Source organism: Drosophila persimilis, unplaced genomic scaffold, assembly GCF_003286085.1.
Source record: "Drosophila persimilis strain 14011-0111.01,24,50 unplaced genomic scaffold, DperRS2 tig00000191-arrow-pilon, whole genome shotgun sequence".
Lineage (NCBI taxonomy): Eukaryota > Metazoa > Arthropoda > Insecta > Diptera > Drosophilidae > Drosophila > Drosophila persimilis.
The window spans coordinates 6562644-6589073 of NW_020825298.1; the positions used below are offsets into that span (position 1 = coordinate 6562644).

The following is a 26430-nucleotide window of genomic DNA, read 5'->3' on the forward strand; positions in this document are numbered from 1 at the left end:
GCTGCTGTTGCTGTTGCCGATGTTGATGCTGCAACACTCACAACTTGTTAACAGGACACAAGCACAAGGCAAACACGCCCCACACAACACACAAAAACAAAAACACACACGAGAGGCAGAGAGACCCACAGCCGGAGTCAGACTCGGAGTCAGAGCCCAGATCAAGTCCAAGTCCATGTCCACAAAAATCGCAGTCGTCTCCTCATTCGCTCTGGCCATAAATTTGTGGCGAACTGAGGCTTGAACTCGTATGAAATTTATGTGCAACATGCACCGATTTTGCCAGCTATACATTACAACTGCTACACATGTTATATGGAGATAGAGAAATAGAGAAACCGAGAAAGAGAGAGAAAGAGAGCGGCAGAGGAGTCTGTTGTCGGCTCTTTGGCTCTTTCTTTATCGCCAAATATCAATCAAGTCCATAGAAATTCGTTGCACATTTGAGGTTGAGGCTTCTCTATAAAGTCCAGTCCATAAAGTTCAGGAGTTTGTGGCTTTTATCGACTCAAAAATCTATAAAAGAGCGCCAAAGAAATGCACTCGAGTCGAGTCGAGTCGAGTCGGATTTTCTGTGTCTCTTTGACGGAAGTCCAAATAAAAGCGCAAGATTCATACCCTATACCCCTTAGAAGGGGTATGTTTTTAAGGGTTTTTAACATTTATTTGCCATTTGTTTTAACCGAATATGAAATGAAAAGAAGGCACAATGGTTTCTAGAAGATTTCACAAGGTTTTTGTGGGAAAACGATCGTAGGTTGAACGTTTGAACAATTTTATGCAATAAGTAGTAGAAAATGTGGAGAACAAACCCTTTAAAGTCATTTCTTTTGACCAGAATATGATGTAACAGAAGTCAGGTTCTTCTTAAGGACCCAATAGATGAGTGATCAGACTCGGACTCAGACGCAAAACCAGTTGAAACGTAGAGAGTCGCGGCACACGTGGTGCGACCCTATGACATACTTCCTTGTAGTGCCGAAATCCACTGAGGAATGGAGTATGCTTCCATGAAATATATATACCCTATCGAATGATGCTCTTTCCTTGAGGCTTCCCCAAAACGACTCGTACTTTTTCCTGATATATTTCCCAAAAACTCCTCTGTACAGTTGGGTCGCTGTAGAGAGGTGATGCTGCTGCTGCTGCTGCCGCTGCTGCACAGGCGAGTGGCTCGTTTAATTGCTGACAAATTTATAGAGCGATGCACATTAATTTGCTGCGCCTAAAATCACAGAAATGCATTAGCCAAAGACGGGGTCCTCCGGTGGGTCTGTCGGTCGGTCGTCGTCGTCATCACCCGTCGCGATGCCGAGAGACGAGACAGAGACAGAGAGAGAGAGAGAGAGAGAGAGACTCCAACCTCAATCCCAAATGTGCAGCCAATGTGCAAATGTTTCTTTTTTTTATTATTGCTGCCACTGCCGCTGCCGCTGTGGCTTTGCCCCATGGATCTGTGGCTGCTTTCATCTAAAACCAACAGCAGACTTCGGGGCTAGAGGCAGACACGATCTGCCAGAGCTCCCAGAGAGCTGCAGGTCCGTTCATTTAATTATCGAATTTAATTAATCTGCACTTGATTTCCTCGCCTTAGCCGCAGTCTCAGTCTCAGTCGCTGTTGCAGTCTCAGTCGCTGCCCATGCCCCCGCCGCCATGTCTTGTCGTGGCAGGTGCCTTTGAGGCATGCGCGCACATCTGGTTTTCCTCCTCTCCCTCCCCCTCTCCCCCTCTTACCTCTTTGGGTTGCTGTTTCCCCACTCTAACTGTCATATCAGCATCATTTGGCAAATTGTTTCTTTTTTTTTAAGTTTTTTAAACCTTAAAAACGTCTTTGGTTTTATATTTATTTATTTTTTCTATATTTCAGGAAGTATTTATTTTTATTTTTTTTTTATGGCTTTAAAAAAAATGCAGAATTCAATTTGCATAATTTTATGAGTCTACGAGTATCTGATGGGAAAAAGTACTTAAATGTCTTTAATCAATTTCTACATGATTTACAGTAAGCACTGCTTGAGATTTAGAAATTTTAAGGCCTTAAGGCCAAAAAAATACTGAAATGTTTCTTCTATTGAAAGGAATTGTTCAGAAACCGCATGAGGATGGGGCTACCAAAAATGCTACTGTGGAGGGTCAGAATAGAGCCCAGAATTGCTGCAGATTATTTGTATCTTTATATGCATATGTATCTATAATCTTGACGCGGATAAACAATCTAAATCCCTTCCAGATCATTGAATCCATTAACGTGTTATAAGGTATCGAGGGAGATATTGGGCTATATTGGAGCTATTGATTCACTAGATTGTCAAGTGTCCATCGTTTAAAAACAATGTTAAATTGTTTGTAGATTGTAGTTCTTGGAGTTGCTGAGTGTAAGGTGGACGGAAATGTCTGCCAATGCAGGCTTTATTGAGCCTTTCTAAGGCAGATTAAACTACCAATAAAACCCCGTAAAATAATAACATAAAAAACCCAAGAAATACCTTTGGCTAATAAGGCATTTCGAAACATATAAAAATCATACATTTGTTGACGTGATTAAACATCTAGAGCACCCCGCAGGCCCAGCCAGTGCCCATTAAAAGTAGTAACCATAATCCGAAAGGCCAAAGCCATGGCTTGGGGGGGAAAACAATTATCTGCCAAGAGAAGGGGGGAGGAGGAGGCGAAGATGATCGAATGAGGAAGGAGAATGGGGCTCAGTAGGGTAGCAGCAGCGCCGGCAACACCCCACAGATGCAACAGGGAGGAGCACTGGTGCAACAGCAACAACTACAACTACAACATTGTTGAGGCTGTAGAGCGGCCCACAGAGGCATAGCGCACACGCGAATATGCAGCGAAGCATAAACATTAAACATGCAACAGAGAGAGGCAAGAAATCGGAGCGAACATCTAGTAAATTTATGAACCTGAACCTGGGCCACAAGATGCACAGAGACAGCCTTCGGAGGCGGTGGGGCACGGGCGGGGGGGAAATCAAGTAAAAATCAAATTAAAACCAGAGCAGGCAAGCACGAAATTTCTAAGGAAATTTCACCCCGTATGTGGCATGCAACAAGATGTGTATGTGTATTTTTTTTTCCTTCGTTTCGGTTGTTTTTTTTTTTGTTGGTTTTGCGGTGCGCCTGTTGCGCCTGTTGAATGACCAAAACCGAAGCCTCAGCCACAAAAGCGCACCAAGGCGAGGCGAAGCAGCAGCAGAAGCAGAGAGCCAGTGCCCCCAAAGCCCCCGACGAAGAGCCAGATAGCGAATGAGCTGAAGCTGGGGCTGAGGCTGGGGCTGGGGCTGGGGCTGAGGCCGAAGAAGAAGTAAGAAAAAACCTGTGCTAATTATTATTTAGAGCTGGCCTGCCAGCAATCTGCACCAATTTAACCAAATAAGGCGCTTTTAGCGGCCAAATGCATTGCACTGCCTCTGTCGCTGCCTCTGCCTCTGCCATCGGTTGCATGCAACCATGTGGATGGGATCGTATGGTGTGCAGAGGTGGAGAAATCTCTAGCTAAAAGTTGAAAGGCCTGGCCCCACTGTGTGTAGTCATGTGTGTGCCTGCTCCGTGCTGTGTGCTCTGTGGTGTGTGGTGTGGCTCTGTGGTGTGGTGCACCTGTTTTACAGGAATCGAGAACCACAGAACCAGCGTCGTTGTCGATAATAAACTTTAATGCTAATAGTAGTTGTACATCATCTGCAATGGACCAAAAAACGACAAGGTGGAGTCCAGAGATGACAGCGTGACACGATTAATCAGAAAAGAAGTTTGTTAATTGATTTCTTCGAGAACATTAGAGGTGATGGAAAGAACAGTGATGGTAGTTTAAAATAGATGGGATTTTCGAGGAGTAGACTGTAGGAGGAGGAGTAGTACTGGACTTTTGTGAGGTTAAAGACGTCTGTGCTTTCATACATAAGGAAAATAATGAAGGGAACGCACTCAATAAAAAGTAATAAATGTACAGAAAAATATATCGAAATCCTAAGGTACATAGATCTTGCACCTTTCGCTTGAGGATTATCTGTAGCTATGACATACCTAAATTACAAAAATTATAAAAGACATAGACTTATTAAAGCTTTTAAGGGTCTTTCCTCTAATCAATAGGAATTCGGGACTTTAGAGAAGAATCTGTAAAAAGATAGTTTTCCTTATGATATGGAATATATTTGTGTCTAAAATTATATAAGCGATAGATTTAAAAGAGTTAGAACATAGAATTCTATTGATTCCTTGTCTCTTTTCGAGAGAGAAAACTTCCTTTTGGCACAAATTATATGTCGAGATTATACAAGGAAATTATTTAATCTCCTTACGATGAAAGTCTGCTCAAAAAGGTGTTGATTGAATAGCTAAATAGTTTTTAACTTTATGAAATTCTCGACTAATTCTTGCAAGAAATACTTACGAATATATGTGCTTATAATATGTATGATAGATCATCTGTAAAAAGATCCAGGTTACCCTTTGAAATGCAAGTTGTTTAAGATGCATTCTAGAACACAATAAGTTGTAATCCCAAGTCCTAAAGTAATATCTTTAATGATATTCTTTAGGTTATATTTTATTGATAGTTCTACATAATTCATTGGATACATTCAAATTAGTTTCAGCTTTCCATTGCTTTCCCAAAGGCTATTCGGAATATATTCCATGGGAGCTCCTTCTGTTCTATATGTATCTCGATCGTGACTCACGCAGGCATCTCTTACCCTCCATCTTAAGCCTTTCAGTCCACCTTCTGGTCACTGGGTCTACTAGACACTTGTGTCTCTGGTCTCTCTGGCCGCGTGGAGCGTGTTGAGAGGTTGGGTAAAAATCAAATTCCATTAAAGCAATTATGCAGTACGAAGACATGGGCCAGGCGATCCGACAGCCCGGCCAGCAGCAGCTTACCTCAATGAGAAGCGCAAAGAGAGGCGCGACACACACAGATACGGATACCCAAGCACAGATACAGATACAGATACAGATGCATTCGTCGAACGGTTTCCAGTTTGTCCAGTTCAAATGGCAGAGGTGTTAATAATTTATGAAATTTTTCCTTCGGTTCTTGGCCATTTTTTTTGTTTTTTTTTCCTAGACTTTTTGCGGCGGCCGTTATAGCGCGGCAGAGAGAAAAAAAATAGAGAAAAACTATTGCCATTTCCGTCTTGTGGCGCGCTCTGATTTGATTTGAAATTTCAATTTGCTGTTGGACCTCTGGGGGGAGCAGCAGCGCAGTGTCATGAACCGTTAGTGCTGCAACGCCATGCTTTTTGCGGTTGTCCAATGGAGGCTTCACTTTGAGGCGGCCATGGAGCAGCAATGGAGGCTGTTCCAGTTTCCAGATGGCACTCCATTTGGCTTTTCCCTCTGGAATGTCTCTCTCTCTCTTTCCATCACTTGATGGCAATTCGGTGTTGGCTTTTTAATCAAATATTTTTGTGGTGTGTCTTTATGGGAATCGAACTTCAGGGTGGAGTCGGGTTTTGGGAAATTTCATTAAGAAGAAGAGGAATTCTATGGGGAGGTAGCGGTGCCTCTTTTCCACAGGGGCATATTTGAAGAAGGAAAGGAAAGACTTTTAATCGCTGTACACATTTTCCATAAGCGAACGGATACATTCGTTTGGAATGACTCGGAGAGAGACGTTAGGGGTCATAAGGAATATTGTATTATGAAATCCTGACAAGATATAGATGTTTAATCAAAGAAATGTTAAAAATATTTTATTTTTATTTGTTTTTTCTTTTTGTATTTATTTTATCTAGTCTTTTTTTAAATATTTTTTTTTGGTTTGATTTTTTATAAATTTTTACTGGTTTTATTTTTTATTATTATTTCTTTAGATTTTGTTACACTTTTATTTTGTTTTATTGTCTATCTATTTTTTTTAATGTATAATTTTTTATATGTTTTTTATATTTTGTTTACATTTTTACATATACAATTTTGTTTCTTCTACTTAAATTATTTTTTTTTATTTTATTTTATTATTCATCTGGTATATCGTCTTCGAAATCACAAAAATTCTATCCCAAAAGAACCCTGATTCACCAACCCTGCCACCACATGCCATTCAACTTCTGAGGATCACAAATTCCCTGAGATTTCAGTGTTGTTTTTGGGTAATTTCCCCATGGCGCTGTTGAACCGAATGTCATGCCCCCTGTGAATGGCCTAGGCCATAAAGATAAGGCGGGGGCTACACTTCCTACAGCAAATATGAAATACGATTAAATGGCACCAAAATTCTGGGTAAATGCGGGCCAAGTGCCGAGTCTCGAGTCGCGAGTCTCGAGTCGCGAGTCCCGAGGTAAATGAAAAATCAACAGATCTCTAATGAACTTTGAATTACTTTCACACACAACAATTGAACTGGAGCTCCCCAGAAAAGAAAGAAGAAAACAAATACAAAAGGCCAGGCAGGGCCAACAAATATTATCAGTGAAACGGGGCACAATCTTTAACACCTTTTGATGATCTAATAAATGCGACATGATTTTCGAAAACCCAAAAAGAATTGAGACCAGAAGAGAGGGAGCCAGAGGGGGGGTAAAACACACTCACAGACAGCGAAGACATGATGAACCATGAGAAGGCCATATATGAGAGTGTGTACTGAGCCCCCAACCCCTCACTATATAGGAATAAACACATCATCATCATCATCATCATCATCATCATCATCATCATCATCATTATGATCATCGTAATACATATATAGTTCAACTGGCACTTGGACAAACAAGGCAGCGGCGATAAGACCCCAACGGGCCAGAGAGCACAACACTTGAGATACAAGAAATCACGTCACAAAAAGGCAACTGAAACTGAGGCGAACGATGCAGATACAGATACAGATACTCCGATAGATAGACACCTCTATAAATGTTTATCTGTAAAGAGTAAAGGGACAAAAAGAAGGAAAGAGCGTAGGAAAAATAGCAAAGAGGCCGAAGAACCGAATTGAGTTCGGTTCAGGGTTGCCTTGCAACCATAGATAGGCCACCGAATCGGTCGTTTCCCCTCCTGATATGATACCTTCTTTATATACGAGAACCCTGTTTGAACCCTGTGTCCCCTAGAGGGGCGATAACAAAGGCCCAGTTTGCATAAAGGGTAAAGGGGGGCGGGGGGACGGGGACTTGCTCTTTGGTTGCGTATTGCTGCGGCTATTTGGTTTTTAAATGAGGTCAAAAAATAACAAACAAACCAAAAGAAAGAGAATCAGCTGATAAGCCTGGAACTCTCCATTGGACTCTCTCTCTCTCTCTCTCTCCACTCTCTGCACTTCATGCAAGTCAAATGGGAAGCGAGCGGCTCTGGGGGCCACCGAGAGGGCAACAACTATCGATGATTGCCCGGTGGAAGGGTTTTTTTTTTCCACAAGGTCTCTCCACGTCTAGACTCTGGCGGGTGTGACCCTTCAACGACAGCTGCTGCTGGGAAAGAAATCTATCAAAATTCGTACAATTACTCTTTCGTTACTTATTGTTATTATTATTAGGGGACATATTTTCCATGACTGTATGAAAAATGGTCACATGACAGGTCGATCCGCCGACAGCTGTGTTTGCCAGCTCTGAACCAAATGGCAATGAACTTTACCGTTTTCAGAACCTCAATGCGCTTCTACCTTATATCTCTCTCTCTCTCTCTCTCTCTCTCTCTCTCGTTCTCTCTTTGGGTCTTTCTCTATGTGTGAACGTGCTCGGTCCTAAGTTTCGATGTCGGCGTCGTCTATTAGTACTATTGACACTTGTCGACCCAGAGTCGCGTCGCGACCAAAATGCGGCCTGTCACTGTGCGGATCATTCACAGATACGCACACACACAATCCCACGCTCAGGTATGGGCACGACATCAACAACAATAACACAAAAGCAGAAATATGATGGTTGAGACTAGAGAATACCCCTCTTTGGAGATACCCCTGAAACACGGCAAAGTTATCCAAATAGAAGTTTCAAATGAATCATATGGGTTCAAATTAGTCTAAAAGAGAATTTTGTGGAATTTTCAGCATAGAAGAATAATGCAATATTTAATTATTGCTTTATTTTGTATGTTAATATTTTGCGATTGTAATGATTTTCGGTAATTCGGTAGATAATAGCTTTATATAGAATTCCACCAAAAATGATCAGCATATCTTTCAAATTCTGGAAACTACAGGTTTCTCTAGATGGTTCTTTATGGAGAGTGCCCGAGATATCAGAGTACCCACAGGAGAACAAGGAGGCGGAAATAGGCATATCGTTATATACAGATGGATTGCTTATCGGAATCATTATTGGAAATCTATCCCCGATCGTGTCGAAAATACTTTCCTCTATCTTTCACCTTGAGTAGGGAGGGAGGGAGGTAGGCCGTACGTACCTCTTGATGAATCCAACATACCCTTGTGATCCACGTGTGACGCTGGTATAAACATAACATCCAACTTGGAAAAAGTCAACAGTGTCGCGCCTGGCACATGTTGGGTCTCGGTCTCGGCCCCCTGTCCCCCTCTCTCCCTCTCTTTCTCTCTCTCTATCTCTGCGTGCCCTCACCTTCCTCATCGTTCTGGGGTCCGTTGCGGTCGCTGTTGGCCCTCCCTCCACATCATCATCATCGGCTTTCGACATTCGGCATTCGGCACTTAGCACCATTGGCACCAAGCGATGCCAATCAGCCACAGCCAGCCAGCCAGCCAGCCAGCCAGCCGGCCGGGCCCCGGCCATTGATGGGGTCTATGGGGAGCGCTGAGCAAGCGACGAGCGATCTACGACAAAAATATCCAATCCCAAATGCCACCGGCACAGTGGGGCAAGGGCATGGTTTTGGCAGGAAGTTGAAAGTGAAAATTCAAGTGGATTTAAAGGTATAGGAAATATATCTACAAAGTAGTTATGTCTGGCGATCGAAATTATAAAGATAAATATATAGAAAACATTGCCAGAAAGGAATTATAATATATAGAATTGAAAGATGTACAATTTGGAGAATCTTTCAAGGAAGTTTGAAGAAGGAATCCTTAGGAATTTGTTAGGAAATAATCAGAAAGAAAGCAGACATGAAAACTTCACCCTTCACCGCTAAGCTACTCTGTGAGAGAGAAAGGTAGAGAGAATAGAGAGGTAGAGAATTATAATATTTCAAAAATGGGAAAACTATAGTTGGAAAATATTTGCGTGCACATTTGAATAATTTCAAGATTTCCAAATATAAATCTTTTCTAATCAAAATAAATTTCTTTAAAGATCTATAAATTCTCTATCATTTAGAGTTTAAACTGACTTTAAGTACTATTACTATTCCTAATCCACTGTTCAACCACCTTGGGGCGGTTTTTTTCGGTTTTCCCTTTCTCTGTTCTCTGTTGGCCGTTGTTTTGGCTTTGTCTTTGGCTTTGTATCCCCCCCACAACTTAATTTCTATGCTAACCAATGATAAACTTAATTTTATGATAACGCACGACCAAACATATTAAAAAAAACATACATACTATATAAACGCCTATGCCAATCGCCAATCGAATCCGAGATCGGATGAAATTTGATACGAAACCCATCCGCAGGGTTTCCAGAACTCCGAATCTGTTTGTGGCTTTGATTTTTCGATTCCGATTCGAGTGGAGATCGTAACGAGCTTAAAACTACAAATTGCTGTTAATTTCGATTGTAAATATTTCATTTAATTATTTATGCTGTGTGCTTGCTTTTTGGTTGCTAAACAAGCGAGAAACGCCAAAAAAGGAAGGTCTCCATCAGCAGCTCCAGCTCCAGGTCTGTCCCCCAGTGTGGCTTCAATTTATTTACACCTAACTGTGGGCTTGGGGCTCTCTCCCTCTGCCCAAAGGTCAATGCTTGTGTGTGCCGGGGTGGGGGGGCACGCATCGATACACGTATTTGCTTTTTAATTTTTGCCATTTAAATTACAATTAAATTATTTATATGCCAACCAAAGTAAATAACTGACAAAATTGTATACACACGATAAATAAACAATTTATGCGCCCTGTTCCCCGTGTCCCCCTGCCTCTCCCCTGCCCCTCCCCTGGCTGTCTGTGACGGAAGTTTAAACCGCACCATAAAAGATCAATGTATGCGAATGTGACATTGTCTTTATATACAATTGTGTGGTTCTATATGTATCTGTATTTGTATCTGTATCTGTATCTGTAGAGGTGTGTGTTTTTGTATGGAATACTTTGTACTCTTTCTTATGGGGAGTATAGGGATTAGGGGTAGAAGCTTGGACATGCTCTAGATTGGAAATTTTCTTGTATATTCCTGTATTACTAAGCCAAAATGAAGAAAATAATCACCTTTCTCTCTCCCTCTGCCTTTCACAGAGTAGCTTAGCCGCTAAAGATTAGTTTGTGTAGCTTTTGGTTGAAATTTAGAGATTTATTTGTATTTTAAACTTTGATTTACAGAGCGAAATCTTAAAAATAGTTAAAAATTATTTGAAAATAATCAATGATAGCAAACTTTTGATCAGGGGCTGGTCCCTTAAAAGGTATCTGAGTTCTTTAAGACCTCCATCGACTGAACATTAGAAAAGGTGACTCCTTATCGAAACTTCAACAACTTATAATTTGCATTGTCAAAATGGAATACCCATGAATCAAAAGCTGCGATTAGAGCCGATTGGAACTTGTGGTGAATATTTTTTAAGGCAAATAACAGTCCGCCTTGGCATGGGATTAATTTGGATTCATAATCTGGCCTTTGCGAATATTCTTTTGGGGTCCTTGGCAGGCAATAGATATACTGAAAAGATATCGAATAAAAAACCTGTACTGGAATACCTGATGAATAAAGAACTACCATGATCATATACAACGATGATCGTAGTCATCCCCTTTTCAGTATTTATCCCTTATTCTTACCTCTTCCTCTTCTTTACCCAAATATAGAATGCCGTACCGCACTGTACAAGTACTCCACTATACTGTTGTGTTCTGGACTGTACTACGACTAGTTTGCGAATGCGTTGTGCCATGTGTGCTGTGTGCCGTGTGCTGTGTGCACTTTTCGCACTCTCACTCTCGGTCCCACTGGGCAAGACACCTCAAGTGTCACCCCGATAATTAGCTTAGGGGTTCAACATTGCAGGTCAATGGTTTTGTTAACATATTATAAGTTATTTTAACCTTTGGCCGATTTGCATGCGACTCGACTCGACACTCTCTTCCCCGAGTCGAGCTTTCCACTGGGGGGGCTTATTTGGTTCAGTAAGCTTTCGATGGGGTACATGCACGCACTGGGGTCTCCCTCTGTCTCTGAAGTAAAAAGCGTGAATCCACCGTCCACTAACACTGTTTCACTGTATTTTTTGTTGCTGCAGGTAACGCACCCACCGACATACTGCAGCAGAAGCCAGCCAAGGCCACAACAGCGATTGTGGGTGGTCGCAGTGCAACGCAACCCACGGCGACCCACGACCACGACCGGCATTTTGGCTCCTCCTCGTCGGCGGCGGCCACCTTGAGCGCCAGCTCCACCTCCAGCTCCAGCTCCAGCAAGCGGAAACATCTGGAGCGTCTGGCCAGCGATCTGCGGTCCCAGCTCCTCTCCGAACCGTTCTCCTCCGGCCCAGGCTCTGCAGCGAAGATGCTCAGCGAACGATCGCTGCTGCTGAGCGGCTACGGGGCGGCCATCGAGAGCACCGCCAAGAAGCTGAGCGAAGCAGCCACCGCGGGGGGTGGCGGCAACTCCAACCAGGCCACCACGCCCAGCCACAGCACTGCCACAGCCACCTCCTCGGCCTCGTCCACGTCCTCCAGTCCGTCAGCGGCTGCGGCGGCCGCCTATGCCGCCCTCTATCTGGAGAAGGTCAAGAACGAGAAGATGTCGCCCATGTCGCATCTGGATGGCCACAAGGAGGGTCTCCACATGGATGCCACGCCCATGGTGTCCATTCACAATAACAACAACAACAACACCATCAACAACAACAACAGCAGCAGCAGCATCAGTGGCAGCGTCAGTGGCAACAGCATCGGCGGAAGCGGAAGCGGAAGCAGCACCCTTGGCAGCCATCAATCGAGTCAGCAGCAGCACCTGAGCCACGGCGTGAAGAGAGAACGCCTCAGTCCCGGCAGCAACAGCAGCCACAATGGCGACATATCCGTCGGAGCATTTGCCAGGTGAGCGACGGGGCTTTTAACTCAATAAAATATGAGTATTTCAAGATAAGTCAAAGAAGATGAGAGCTCAAAGGGGAGTAAAGTATAACCAGAAGTCTTTAGAAGAGTAAAACCACTCCTTAAGGCCTGAACAAGGGAATATGAAGCTCAAAGATACCTATTTTTCAAGCAAAACGACCGAAAGTCACTCTTGACTACCAAGCTACTCTGTGAGAGAGAGAGACAAAGAGTGCGCGAGGCAGGGGAGTCGCCCTAGTCGCAGTCTTCCTTTGGAGGAACTTCATTGAGGATTAAAGCCTAGAAAAAGATATCAATTCCATTTCACCTTAAACCTTTCCATCTATATCTCCGATTTTTGTAGGCTAATTTTCCATGGAACTAAATGCATAGATGAGAAGGGATCTATGAACATAGTAGCTTCTTGTCAATACCATCTATGAGGTTTTCCTAGAATACTATTGGAAACGCGTATGCTGTATCTCATTCGAATTAATTTGAACACGAAATTATCAACAGAATGGAGGCCATCCCTCCTTTAAGAAAATATCTTTATAGAAAAAGGCAAAGATTTAAAACGCTATAAATTTAATGTCTTCTATATCTATGGGTGAGCTAGGAGAATCACTTGAGTCTTTTGCTTCTAATAGTTTCAAATATGTTTCCAATAGTAGATTTTATAAAGGGCAACAGAAAGAGTCAGCAGACTGGCTCCACACCATCGTTAATTTTTCTCCTTATCCTTATCCTTATCCTTCTCCTCTGGCTTCTGCTGCTCTTCCTTCTTCTCCGCATCCGCGTTCGCCTCCTCCGCCTTGCCACTCCCGCTCTCATCTTCGGATACATGGGTTGAGCCTCGAATCGCCGATCCACTGATAATGCTGCCATCGTCATAGTACATCCGCTGATAGTGATCGCGACGGAGCTCCTCGAACTGCTTGCGGCGGAGCCGCAGCTGCCTGATCGAATCGGTGTCCGAGGGCCGTTCCTCCATGTCGATCTCGGAGTCGTCTATGTCCAGGATGCATATCGAGGCCTCCGGGCGGCGGGCACCTGCCTCCGGATTGTCGCCAGTGCGGAGGATTGTTTGTTCCGGAACGACGGTGCTGGGCGGGGGCGTGTGCACGGGCGTATATTCCACAGTCTCTCGCTCCGGCTCTGGCCTGGGCTTGGGCGCTGACTCTTTCTTGTCCTCTTTCCCTTTGTCGGCCATATTTTCCAAAGAGATGTTTATTATTGTTTATTACATTTTTTAAAATCACATAAATTTCATGGATAGTTTTGGTTGGGAGAAGGAATGAAAGAATATTCGCTACGAGCTCGAGTCCGAGTCCAAGTCCGAGTCCGAAACTATTTATCAAGCAATTTGTGACCGCCGCCTCGATGGCTGTCAGCGCCTGACAAATTAATTAACATTTTCATAAATTAATACCTCGAAGAAAAAAGAAACCAAATCGATGCTGGCTGCTGCTTCTGTTCGCAGCCCGAAAGTAAATTAATCAAAGCCACCAAAAACAAAAACAAAGCCAACACAAGAGCACGCTTCTGCTGTCAAAAAAAAAAAAACAGAACAGAAAGGCAAAAGCAAAAACAAAGAAAACGAAAGAAAAACGACTTGAAAAACTTGAAATGTAAATGCAAAAATAAAGAAAAGATCGGTCTACTAAGATCAGCAGCAATTAATACGCACAACTAAATTAATGGCGTCAAAGATTATATTTTAACTAATATAAATAAAAGCCATTTATCAGCACCACACAAGCGGCATTGGGAGAAGGAGGGGCCACGAGCTTCTCGGGGGGAGGCAACGAAGTTTTGATACCCTTCGCCAAAGAAAATATGTATTAATTAATACTAATTTACTTAGTAGTTTATGGATAAGTAGATGCAACTTTGTAGATTCATCTAGGGCTAGTTTTGACCAGTTCAGAACTCCATATCCCAGGACGAAGCAATCGAAATACGCTACAGACTTAGAGATACATATCCTACAGACTCAAACATATTCTTTAACATTTCATTTAACCAAATAGCAGATGAATGTAAAACCTATCCTTTACTGCTAAGCTACTCTGTAAAAGGGAGAGATATAGACACAAAGCGCGAGGCAGGGGCTCCTTCTGGGCTACTGTTTTCGAGTCCAGCGTTCTACGAGTATATTCCAGATCATGTTTGAATTTTCGAAAGAATTCTACTGATTTTTGTAAAAGAAAACCCTCAAAAGTCCCCATTTCTTCCATGAAGATGGAGATTTAGGTACAAAACCGTGTCTCAGATACAGAGGTTGATGATAAATTGATATTTCTAGGCATATCCTCTAATATTTCGAGATCTATAAATTTATATCTATAAATATCCTATAAATTATGCTATTATTGCATTCAAATGTATAAAATTATGGCTACACCATCCTAGTTTAGGCTAAAAATATCTATCAACCCATCTTTGGATAGAAGATACAACCTTCTGCAGAAATTGGGCATACCCACCCTAAGATAATGTATCGCAAAAACAAGAAACATAAACTAGCCTTTGGCCACGGCATAGATGGAAACAGATGAAGTAACGACACAAAAGATACATAGATACTTCTTAGGAGATACATTTTGGGCAGGTCGCCGGTCGGTGGTCGGTGGTCGGCGGTCGCTAGTCGGCGGCTGGGCCTTATTAATATTAATGAGACATGCTAGTCTATCGCCACCTGAGGTGTGGACTTGAGTGGCTCGAGCAGACACAAAGAGTCACGATAGGCTGTCATTTAGATTTAGCATTCGATACGATTCGATACGATTTGTATCTTGTATCTGGTATCTGGTATCTGGTATCTGCGGAGCCCCCCTAGGCGCGGGGCCTGCTGCTGTTACCGCTCAGGGTGGTCGCGTGATTGGGATTATGCGAATAATTATTCATAATTGATAATTGTTTATCCACAAATTAGTGAGGCCTATTAGGGAAACTAGCAGATGATGTTTCTCGTATGATAAATGGGCGTTTTCTTGCATGATATTTTAGAGGCTCTTTATAGAATTATGATTTGTCTTCTTTTTTTTTTTTTTTTGATGAAATGCAAATTGAATGTAAATTTTTCCCCTGACGCATGAATTTTTATTGTATTTCTTTATATATTTTTGCTTTAAATTTATAGTTCAGGTTCATTCACAAAAAATTCTGCCTCCAAAGAGTTTGGGAGCTCTCCATTCAGTTTTTTATACGATCTTTAACCTTTTGAGGATTGAGTTTGAGGTCTTATCGGAGCATCTGCTGTGACCTTCCTTCCAAATGTTGTTGAGTGTCTTTTTGGAGTTTCTGAATTTGGTAAAATGTTTCATTGTAGATCATTCACGACTCTTTATTTAACCTTGTTTTCAATACTTCAATATTAAATATTTAGTTCAATGAACCGCAAAGAGCGTTCAATAAAAATAATTACCCATCTGCTAAATATTCTTTTAAGCTATTGAAGCATTCAGAAAATGTTGTCTAGACCGAAAGCAGTTTATTTTTGCAATTTATTCAGACATTTGTAAACATTTGAATACTGAATTCTAGTAGCCCTGCTTTTTGCCCTCACATTGGACGGCTTTTTGTCCAGTTTCCTTTCCCTTTTCGATCAGTTCTAGCAGCGGATTGAATTTCTAGATGGTGTATGGTATTTGGTATAGTACTCCCCGATATCGAATGACAGTAAGGGCATTCGAGGCATCGGATTAAGCCTGGCTTTTTGCTTGTTCTTTTGTTGAACTAGTTTCTGACAACTCATTCCATTGATAGACATTCTGTTTTTGGTGTCTTAAGCATCCTAAGAAACATATTTAAAGCATATGAATATTTAAGGACAGTGTGAATCAAAAGTGTAAGGCAGTTGCAACCATTGAAGGTCTTTAAGCGTCGCTTTCGTACAATAGATGGATTCTATATTTGATGTTATACAACTATTCAATAAATATATATGATAGCAGATGATAAATACAAGCAGAATACGTATTTCGCAAACTTTGATTCTAGATTCGATTTTATATACATTATTCCGATCTTTAATCTTCCTTTTTCGATGTTCACCCTTGATCTTCGATCTATTATGTGTATAAAGGCCCACATATATTCAATAACCGAACATCGTTTTGGTTATTCACACAATTAAATTATAGTTTTAAAATTATTCAATGCGTTGACTCATGCTCAAGCAATGTATGTTGTTGCAACCCAGAAGGGGGTCGAGTCTCGACAAAAACTGTGTATTTGTTGCTAGCATTTCGGGACACAGAGGAGCTGAGTAGCCGAATCCGAATGGAAAGGCAGAGGGCCGCTCTCAGAGCCTGCGAGAACCGAAACTTTTCAGGAATCCTCGTGTCTACGGAGTGTCATGAAAAACACAGTCATGGAACAGCTTTTTAGACCATCATGCAACACCTTGGCATTGTATAGTCTTTGCCTCAGTCCGATATGTACATTCAATAAAGCGATAAACATGCAGATGCAACGATAACATTCGATTCGATAAGTAAATTCGCTTGAAATCGGAACAGATTCCAACGAGTATCCGCCCCTAGATCTTTGGTATTGAATTTTGTTCCCAAATTTCCACCTGAGGCTCTGCCCTACACTTTCGAAACGCACTGTATGTGTTGTATAAGTATTTCTTTTTATTAGGGACTTATCGGGCTGGGGCAGCGCCCTGTGTAGGCGTAACAATAGACACCATTTGCATACCAGGGCGGGGGCGAGGCGGTGGCGAGGCGGTGGCGAGGCGGAGACAAGCCGCATGTTGCCGCTCGTAAAAACCAATTAGGCATGCCACCGATCTGTAGATCTGCACGGGTATCTGTACGACACAGCATACAAAACCGTTACCTGTCGGCGGGTGGGGGGAGCAACAACAACAGCAACAACAACGAGAGCATTAAGCAGTAGCCAACATAATCGCCACCATAAACCATTTTTTGTTGTTGTTGTTGCTTTTTCTGCTTGGCTTTTCCTCGGCTTTTCCGCTGCCGCTGCTGCTGTTCAAACAATCGCCAAGAACAGGCTGGAAAACACAACTAAGTAGCTGCTACCAATCGCCAAAGCAATTTGCAATAATCAACATTTTTAACAAAAAATCGAACAAAAAATTACCACAAAAAAAAAAAAAACGGCAAAAACAAAAAATAAAAACAGAAAAAGAACAAACAAAAACAAAGTTGTAAGCAACAACGAGAGAATACAAGCAAGAAAAAAAAATCGACAACCAACAGATCACGATAAATCAATGGCAACAACAAAAGCAACAACAGCAGCAGTGGCAGTGGCAGGGGCAGGGGCAGTGGCAGGGGCAGGGGCAGGCAGGAGGAGGAGGAGGAACCAGGGAGGAGCTAGATGAGGGGGCACTGGCAGGTGGGTCTGCGGCAAAGGGGCAGCACCAATAGCTGCTATATATATAAATTTGTGCTGCAGCCTCCGTAAGCGACACGACATGACCAACGACCAACCATCGACGACGACGACGACGACGACGTGCAGCACGAGTTACTCTTTTGTTGTTGTTGTTGTATTTCGGTTTGGTTTGGTTTTTCCTTGTGGCATGCAACCGAACCCATAGAGAGCAGCCCAGGCACTTGCCACAGCTGCCACCGGCGGCAACGCGCTCAGTTTAGGAGGTGACCGGCGGCGGCAGCCCGCTGCCGATCTAGGCAGAAATCTATGCTGATTATTTTTTTGGTTTTTTTTCTCGTTTTTTTTTTCGGCTGTGGCTCGTGTTGGAAAGCCACAGGTCCAGCCACAGCTACAGCTCTAGGAATGGATAATGGGTAGGTAGAGTAGAGTAGAGACCATGCACCATGCACCATGCACCATGCACCATGTTGGTGGCATGTCTCTCTGGACTGGACTGGACTGGACTGGGCTGGCGGGGCAGTTGCATATGAGTTATGGCCATGCTTGGCTTGGCAGATTGCTTGCCACAAATGCTCGACATTGGTTTAACATGGATGCTGCTTCGAGAGCATCCAAATATGAAATTGTTTCTAGGGGAACAAACACACACACACACAAACACACACACACAAGATGGAAAGAATTCAAACTATTTTTGAGATGTTCTTTATACCGAAGAACAACTATTACATATTTTCCAATTCAATAAGTTTCAAAGCTCGAAGGAGACATCGCCAGAAGTGCACCCATCTTTATGAGGATTCCAACCTGCAGTAAAACGAAATAATTGTAATTGATTACTAAATACAGGAATAACTCTGTTCCACCAAAGTCGAGCCTGAGAATTACATAGATTTGCTGTGCAGATTTCCCATAAGTGAACGTACAAAACGGACAACAAGATATTAATGTAGTCGATACATTTATCGTTTAAGTAAGTCCGTTTTGCGATAATTTTGCGAGACTTCAGTCATCGCTCGTGGACTTTTATCATGTCAAAGTCCGTCTACGAACAATTTATGAAACAGTTGAGCCACTATAATCCACTACTATCCAAAAGAAACGTTGGACTTATGAAGACTTCGACTTACAGAGATGGACGTAATGTGCTCCCTAAACGTTGTTGCAACCCGTCTTAGTTCGTATTATAGAAAATTCAATTTACAGACGTTCGAGCTATGGAAATTTAGCTGTAGTTTTTAGGTCTACTGGGAATAAACATAGATCGGCTGTTTCCAATATTATAGGAAGAGGAATATTTATCTGTTTGAAAACGATTTATTTTTGAACATTTTCCGAATGGAACTGTGTTATAATTCAAGTAAGCGAATCGTATTTTAAGGCCTCGGAGGTACATTGCATCGCATAAATATGTAAAATACATAAATAACTGCAATGAACCGATTGGTTGCACAACTAGTTCACGTTCAGGTGCCAACTAGTTCCACGGAGCTTGTTCATTCGATGCTAACGTGTGTGAATGGCAAAAAGCAACAGCTGTTTTGATCCTCCAAGTGAACTTTAATTAAACTCATTTCGAAAGAAGAGAGATTTAAATCCCAGAGAAGCACAGAACTCCCAACGAGTAAACTCTCCCAGGCTTTGGGCTTTCCTTTCCTTTCCACACACTCCTTCTTCGTTTCCTCCTCGTGGGACAGGGTTCCCATGGCACAACCAGCATATAATCGCATTATGGCCTCATGGAAATTAACTAAATATCAAACGTCAACAAGACTTAGATCGTAGATCGTAGATCGCAGACACCTGTTCTATAGGTGGTTTCGTTCCTACTGGAGTGCTTCTCACGGAAGCCACTCATTAGCATGTCAAATAAGCGGGAACAGAGAGAGAGAAAGAGAGTGAGGGAGAGAGCTAGAGCGAGAGATATCTCGGTTGTTGGATGTGGACCACTCAGAGCTGGAATGACAAATAATCCAATTGTATGCGACACCTGGCCACAGGGGAGTGGGAAGAATAATTAAATATTAATGCAAATTTGTGAACGATACAAAAGATATATGGCTATATGGTGCCTCGTATATGGTGTAATATTTATGCAGGCTGATGTCACACACCACACTCTTCCCTCGACTTATGCAAAGCCCCTGCTAAATGTTCTGTTTAACATAACTAATCCATATATTCTTTTCATATTTTTGCTGTAGATCTCGCAGCGCCACGCCCTCCTCATCATCGTTTCGCGGTGCCGGTGGCAACGGTGGTGGTGTCTCACCCAGCCAGCAGCAGCAGCAGCAACAACAGCAACAGCAACAGCAACAAAGATTGAGTCCGCCGAGTGCTCAGACCACGACACACATGCCGCTCCACAATTTGTCTACAAATTTGCTGAATACCATACAACAGCACCAGCAGCAGCATCGGAACAACAACAACAGCAGCAGCAGCAGCATCGGTGGCAGTGGCAACATCAACAGCAGCAGCAGCGGCAGCGGCACAAGCAACAGCAACAGCAACAATGTGAACCAAGGAAGTGCCGCATCGAGTTCCAATACAAATGCCACGGATTTCTCCACCCGCAACTATTCGGACATTATGCGATGTCTGGCGGCCAAGTACAATAACACCAATCCCAATGAGTAAGCAAATCCTTGAGCGTCAGGCAACCCCCAGAAAAACCTAACACTCGTCTGTAAACTTTTCCAGCAACCATGCAACAAGACGCAATTCCTATTACGACAGCAACAGCACGGGCACCTCGGGAGCAGCAGCAGCAGCAGCAGCAGGAGGAGGAGCATCGGGAGTCGCCTCCAGTGGCACACAGCAAAGCAGCAGCAGTGGCAGCTCCACCGCAAAGTCGGGCAATGCCAATAGCAGTGGCAGCGGCAGTGGCAGCGGCAGCGGCAGCAGCAACACCATCAACAGCCCCACCAATGCCAGCAATGCGAACGCGGCCAGCAAGAAGCTCTCGCCCTCGGCGGCTGCGTCGGCGGCTGCTGTCAGTCTGCCCAAGGAGACCAAAGTGAGTGTGTCCGCTGGAGGAGGAGGAGGAGGAGCAGGAGCGGGCACCTCTGGCTCGAGCGTGGGCTCGTCGGTGGCCAGTGTCGGGCCGTTGCCACCGCCAGCCGCAGCCCAGTCGCCCACGGAGCAGGCCAAGAGCCAAATGGCCGCTGTGGTGGCGGCCGCCAGTGTTTCGCCGTTTATGTCCAGCTTTTTGCCCTTCTCGTCGGGCATTTTTCCGCCGCTGATAGACATGAGCAGCACCCAGGCTCTGATGACGCTGGTAAGTACAGTGGGTACACAAAAACAAGCAAAGAAAAGCTATGTGATGGGACCACCCAAATTGTTAATGGCATGTGCCCCTTGATTGTGGAATAGTGGAGGGGTTTTGAATAGGAGGGATCAATGAATGGATTGGATGGCTGAATGGATAATAACATGGCTACCATAAGAGACCAAATTTTCAGTACTTAAGGCCTTTGGAACCTATAAGATACAAATCTGTGTGGTGTAACGGACTCATTTGAAGCGATAAGAGTGAGACACAAATCTGTATGGTGTAACGGACTACTTAATTTGAAGAGCGAAGAGTGAGAAAAAGATACACAGAAGGGATGTCCACTAAAACTCTCCACTTACGGCTAAGCTACTCTGTGAAAAAGTGTGTGCCAGGCAGAGAGTTTTCCACACACCAAAGAGCAAAAAGTCCACCAATGTACAGGGTATCCTTAGATCTATTATTACGAATATTCCAAGTGTTTTCCAAATTAAAGCTCACCTCCACCGTTCTTTTCCCCATCTCTCCCCCGCCGCTTAGGTGCGTGCTGTCAAAGATGCCCAAATCCAGGAAATTCTGCGCTGCAAGCCACAGCATCCGCAGCATTCACAGCATCCACGTTCCAGTTCCAATGCCTCGTCGCCCAGTGCCAGTGCAGCGGGCACGCCACGTTCCACTCTGAATGCCGCGCTCCAGCAGGCGGCTCAATTTGTTACACCCGCTTTCATCTACTCGGCCCAGCTGCAACAGCAACAGCAGCAGCAGCAACAGCAACAGCAGCAACAATCGCATCACGCTTCGCGGCAGTCTAGTCCACGTTCCACAACAGAGACTTCGACTTCGGTGGCGCCCGTCGGTGGTGGTGGTGTTGGTGGTGCTGGTGGCTCATCGATTGCGTCGGCGGCGCCATTAGACTTGAGCTCCCAACCGCCAGCCGCGAAGCGCTTTAAGCCCGAGCCCGAGGGCCTGCTAGGGAAGACGCGTCGTGCCAGCTCAACGGCCACCACAGCCACGACAGCGACAACAGCCTCATCCACACCATCCCCGCCACTTCTGGACCAGTCCGAGGAGATCAGTAATGCCAACGCCAACGCAGGAACAGGCCAGGGCACAGGCACAGGAGCCTCTGCTGCTGGCGGTGCCCCGCGTCAGTGTCAGGCGCAGAGCGAGGAGGTAAACTCCTGGTCCGTGGACGATGTGTGCGGCTTTGTGGGTGGAATTGATATATGCGCCGAATATGTTCAGGTGAGCAGAACAGCACAGAAACCCTTCCCTCTCCCTTCAGCCCCATTTGTAGTTGATTAAGCATTGAGATTTCGCTGGGAGAAAGGAAGATTTCCTACCGACTGGCTCCAACTAATTGATGTTTATGTAGCCATCGGCTAGGGGACACATAAATATCCACCGCTAGAAATGAAAGTTTACTCGGGAGGAAATCTCTTTCGATAGGGAGTTGATTGAGTATTAGCTTTCCGAGTGATTTTCGGAGAGGAAATAATGTATAAAGAGACTTCTTTGGATACTTGAGAGCTGAGGGAAGTATTTTAGGGAAATATCAAATAATATGAGGGGTGTATTCCTATAAGAAAATCTATGGTGATCGGTAGATAGTAGGAGATATGTATATGTACGTATTTACTTATAGAGTAGCGAAGGTGCTGGGAATCTAACACCAACAACTCTTATCGGAGACAGTCGATTCCGACAATAATGTGCCTCATCAAGCACACGACATGTACTTTGTTTTTGTAATGACAGCAGTTTGAAGCTTGGATATCCTTAGTAATCTAGATATTGACTAGATCAATGTTAAAAGACATTGGTGGCCCATTAAGGATCGTAAATTTCATTTAAAGAATCTTTAAACCAGTCAAAGATTCAAGAATATGCCTAAAGACTCTTATGGATTCATGGATCAACCCTGAGAATGTTAAAAAGGATTACAATTCTTCGGAATATCAAGGATTACATAGAAATTAAACTAAATTTTATCCAAACTGTGTCTTCTGTATAGATATGTATGTATCATATGTATCCTTAGATATGTATCTGCTAAAACCCTAAAAAGGAACTACAAGAAAACTATCGAAACTGTAGATCGAAGATCACGCCATAATCTGCATCTCTTCAGGTAAAAACGTGAGATCTGTCATAAATTTCAGCTGAAAAATGTTGAGAACCAGAAGAAAAAACCTTGAAGAATTGTTTGCAAAACACAAAACAGAAGTAAAGTGGATTGCTTGGATCCCCAAAATCGAAAGATCGGCAAGTCCCAAATGCCAGCATTTACCTGCTCGCGGCCCCCGAGAGACCTTCGAGTGAGTGAGTGACTTGGACGTGGACATGGATGCGAGTGGCATTCTTGAACCCCATCCGAGCAACAGGCAGCAGTCAAAGTTCATTTACCCAAGGGGCAAATCATCGACAACACATAAACGCGTTCGTTTATTTTTGTCTGATTTTTCAGACTTTTTGTTCGGGGGATTTCCTGCCTCGGACTCGAGGCTGCTCCGCACAACGGCAGCAGCAGCCAGAAGACAAGATTAACTATGTTTTTGGGATTTGAACTCCACTCCATGGCCGTGGCTGAACTCTCTGGCGGCCATTAATATTGTGCCACGCGAGCTGAAGCCAAAGCCTCGACTTGGAGTCGGAGTTGCGTTTTTGGCGAGTCCATGAAGAAAATGCTCCACATAGGCAAAAAGAGAAGACGTTGGAGACGACTAGAGCTGGAGCATTGGAATGGTGGTGGCCAGGTGATCTTTTTACGACCAGTTCCGGCAAGTTGAACGACTTTTGATCGGTCAGGCCGGGCCGGGCCGGGGCCGGGGCCGGGGCCAGGCCAGGTTTTACGTTTGGCTTTGCGGTCGACGATCGGTCAACGTCAGGCATCATTACCAGACCCAGTTCAGGCTGCCTGCCAGTTTCAGCCTCAGCCTCAGCTTCAGCTTTAGGATCCTGCTCTCCACTTCATCGCGTTAATGGAGTGAAAACATGGTCGGAGAGGTCCAATGCTCCAACTAGTGCAATCATGTGATAGGAGTAGAGCCATGTACGTAGCGTTCGAACGTTAACAATTAAGCCCGGGCTCTCGGTCTGGCTATCGGTCTGGCTCTCGGCCTGGGTCCTGTTCCAGAGCTCTGGGTGTTGACACATTTTGATGCATATTAGCCCGCAAGAGATGAAGAGTCGCCTTGAAAGTCGCCTAATTAGCAGACCCCAAAGCGGCTTAGCGTCCATTCAAAGATGAACTAAATCTGCTTACCGCCGCGAGTAGACGACGACGACGATGATGATGATGATGTGGATGTGGATGCTGATGGAACCAGTTTCCTCCGACGAGGTTGAGGATTGCTCAGATGCTGATGACTCCTCCCCGAAGGTTTTTGCTTTTTTGCAATAGACAAAAAGGCAATTGGCGTAATATTCAATTGAATTTATGGCCACAACGACACTTGGCCAGCTTTTCGACTCGGACTTGCTCTTGGGCTGCTCTTGGGCTTGGTCTTGGTCGCCTGAACACCTTTTGTGGTGCAGTTGCATGAACTTGTTCCGCCAGGCTAACGATAGAAAGACGTGGCAGACCTCTTTTTTTTTGTTTTTCGTCGTATCTGTCGTTGTTGCTGTGGCTGTGCCTCTTGTCGGTCGTTGAGATATTGTGGAGGTTGTAAATATTTAGTGCAGAGGTTGACTCTCCGTCTGTGAGGCTGGGGCCGGGGCTGGGGCCGCGCTGGAAATCTATATGAAGACATTGAGAACTGGTTCAGTGACATTGTCCAGGCCTCTCAGCGACAGCAACAACGACGTTGTCGCATCATGTTGCAGTCACAGACACAGAGTTGCAAGTGTTATTGATATTGCCCCAGCGAAGCGGCAGCCTAGACTCCTCTCCAGGGTCCCCCGGGGTGGGAGGGGGTGCCACGCATGGGTGGCGGCTCGGTTGTGGCCCGGTACGGCTCTCGATCTCGATGGCGATGGCCAGCCCAGGGTTTATTATCGCCAGAGCATTCGCCATAAAAATGCAGATGAAGTCATAAGTTGGGGCCAATGCCAATCCCAATTCTGGTTCGACTCTCGCAGCAGGATGCGATATTTTCAGCATTTTAAATGTTCAGATTTATGGCTATATTAAAGCACAATAATAATTTCTATGCGTGATCAGCGACACGAGCTACAGGAGGGACTTCTCTATCTCTCTTCCTGTTCCCGTTCCCTGCTCTTTTTTTCTGCATGCCAGCCGGCTAGAAGTCTTTTTTTTGTCATGAATTATTCGCTGATTAAGTGGACCGAAGGTAGCAGGTGGGTTGACTGGGACTTGCCACAGAGCATAGAGCATAGGGGGGCACTCTGCGTGGCATGTGGAATGTGCGGTAACCCAAGTGGAGGTTAGAAACTGGATAGATGGAGGAGATGGCTGCACAAGATCTGGCCAGCAGCAGTTTGGGCGAGGAGGATAATTGGACTGCAAGGGAGATCGATCTCTGGATAGCAGAATGGGGTATGGGAAGGGGAGGGGATAAGTATAAGTAGAGATGGGAAATCAATGTAAAGGATCAGCTACAAGAGTAAGCAAATATCCATGTTGATCTATCAATGAAATATCGTCTCTAATATCACTAGAAAGGTGCTCCTTTTCCCAATATATTCCCTTCTTTTCTATCCCAGAGATGGATGAGTCTCTCTCTCTCAATCTGTTGTTTGTCGACTGCCGAAGGGTTTCCCTTCCTAGTACATTCTCTCTCTCACGGAGCAGCTTAGCAGTCAAGAATGCGTTTCCATGTGGGCTTTTGGGTTCTTCCTCTAACATTTTTGAAGAAAATCTCCTTTCATTCCCTAGTCTGCAGGGAAATGTGTTTCTTTATTTTCCACATAATTTCCTGGATATCTTTTGATCTCTCTAAAGTATATTATAACCTTTAAACTCTCACATCTCATATCTGAACCCACGATCTAATTAAAATCTCCAACAACTTTCTTGGAAATTAGCAACGTTTTTTTTCCGTGGGCAAACATTTGCCCTGTCAATCCATCAGCAATTCCCGTGAACTTATTTGGAGCGAATTAGTTTCTGTCAGCTAATGACAGGCCAAGGAATGTCTCTCCCTTTAGGAACGAGCCAGCAAACGAGGCTCGGAGCCACAAACGAAGCTGTCAAACGCAGCAGCAAACAAAGTCTTGAACCCAAGAGACGAAACTCAAATTGGAACTGGATTGGAGCCTAGGCTGGGAGCTGTCCCATCTCCATCTTCGGTGTGGCATGAGTCTCTGATGTACATGGGATGTGCCTCTTCCAGCTAGCCTCTAGCCCCCTGAGCTCCTCGATCGTCGGTCGGTCGGTCGTCGTCGCCGCTGTACTTATTGTATTTGACATGCCAAATGCCAAAAGTACACGTAGGCGTCATAAGATTCATGACTCGAAAGAGTTGACTTTGCGCCTTTTTGCCCACGATCGGTTTGGGTCTTTTCCCCTCCCCCCCCTCTCTGGGTCTGGGTCTGGGTCTGGGTGTCGTGTCGCGGGCACTGAACGAACGTTCTGTCTAGGCTCCACTCCACTCCACTCGACTCCACTCGCATCTGAACTGTAGCGAGAGGTACACCAACGTGTTATTGTTGCTTGGGTTCACATAAATGTCAAGCATCGGCAACAACAGCAACCAGCAACCAGCAAC

General features: G+C 44.2%; 1 protein-coding gene across 3 annotated transcripts in view; it reads left to right on the forward strand.

Moving 5' to 3' along the window:
- LOC6589510 (homeobox protein 5) overlaps positions 1-26430 on the forward strand; it is a 74215-nt gene that overhangs the window by 32176 nt on the left and 15609 nt on the right. For all 3 annotated transcript variants that reach the window (XM_026988441.1, XM_026988443.1, XM_026988442.1), the window contains exons 3-6: positions 11316-12117; positions 19692-20123; positions 20191-20767; positions 21302-22006. In XM_026988441.1, coding sequence (XP_026844242.1) covers positions 11316-12117; positions 19692-20123; positions 20191-20767; positions 21302-22006 — 2516 coding nt within the window. The remainder of the gene's footprint in view (positions 1-11315; positions 12118-19691; positions 20124-20190; positions 20768-21301; positions 22007-26430) is intronic.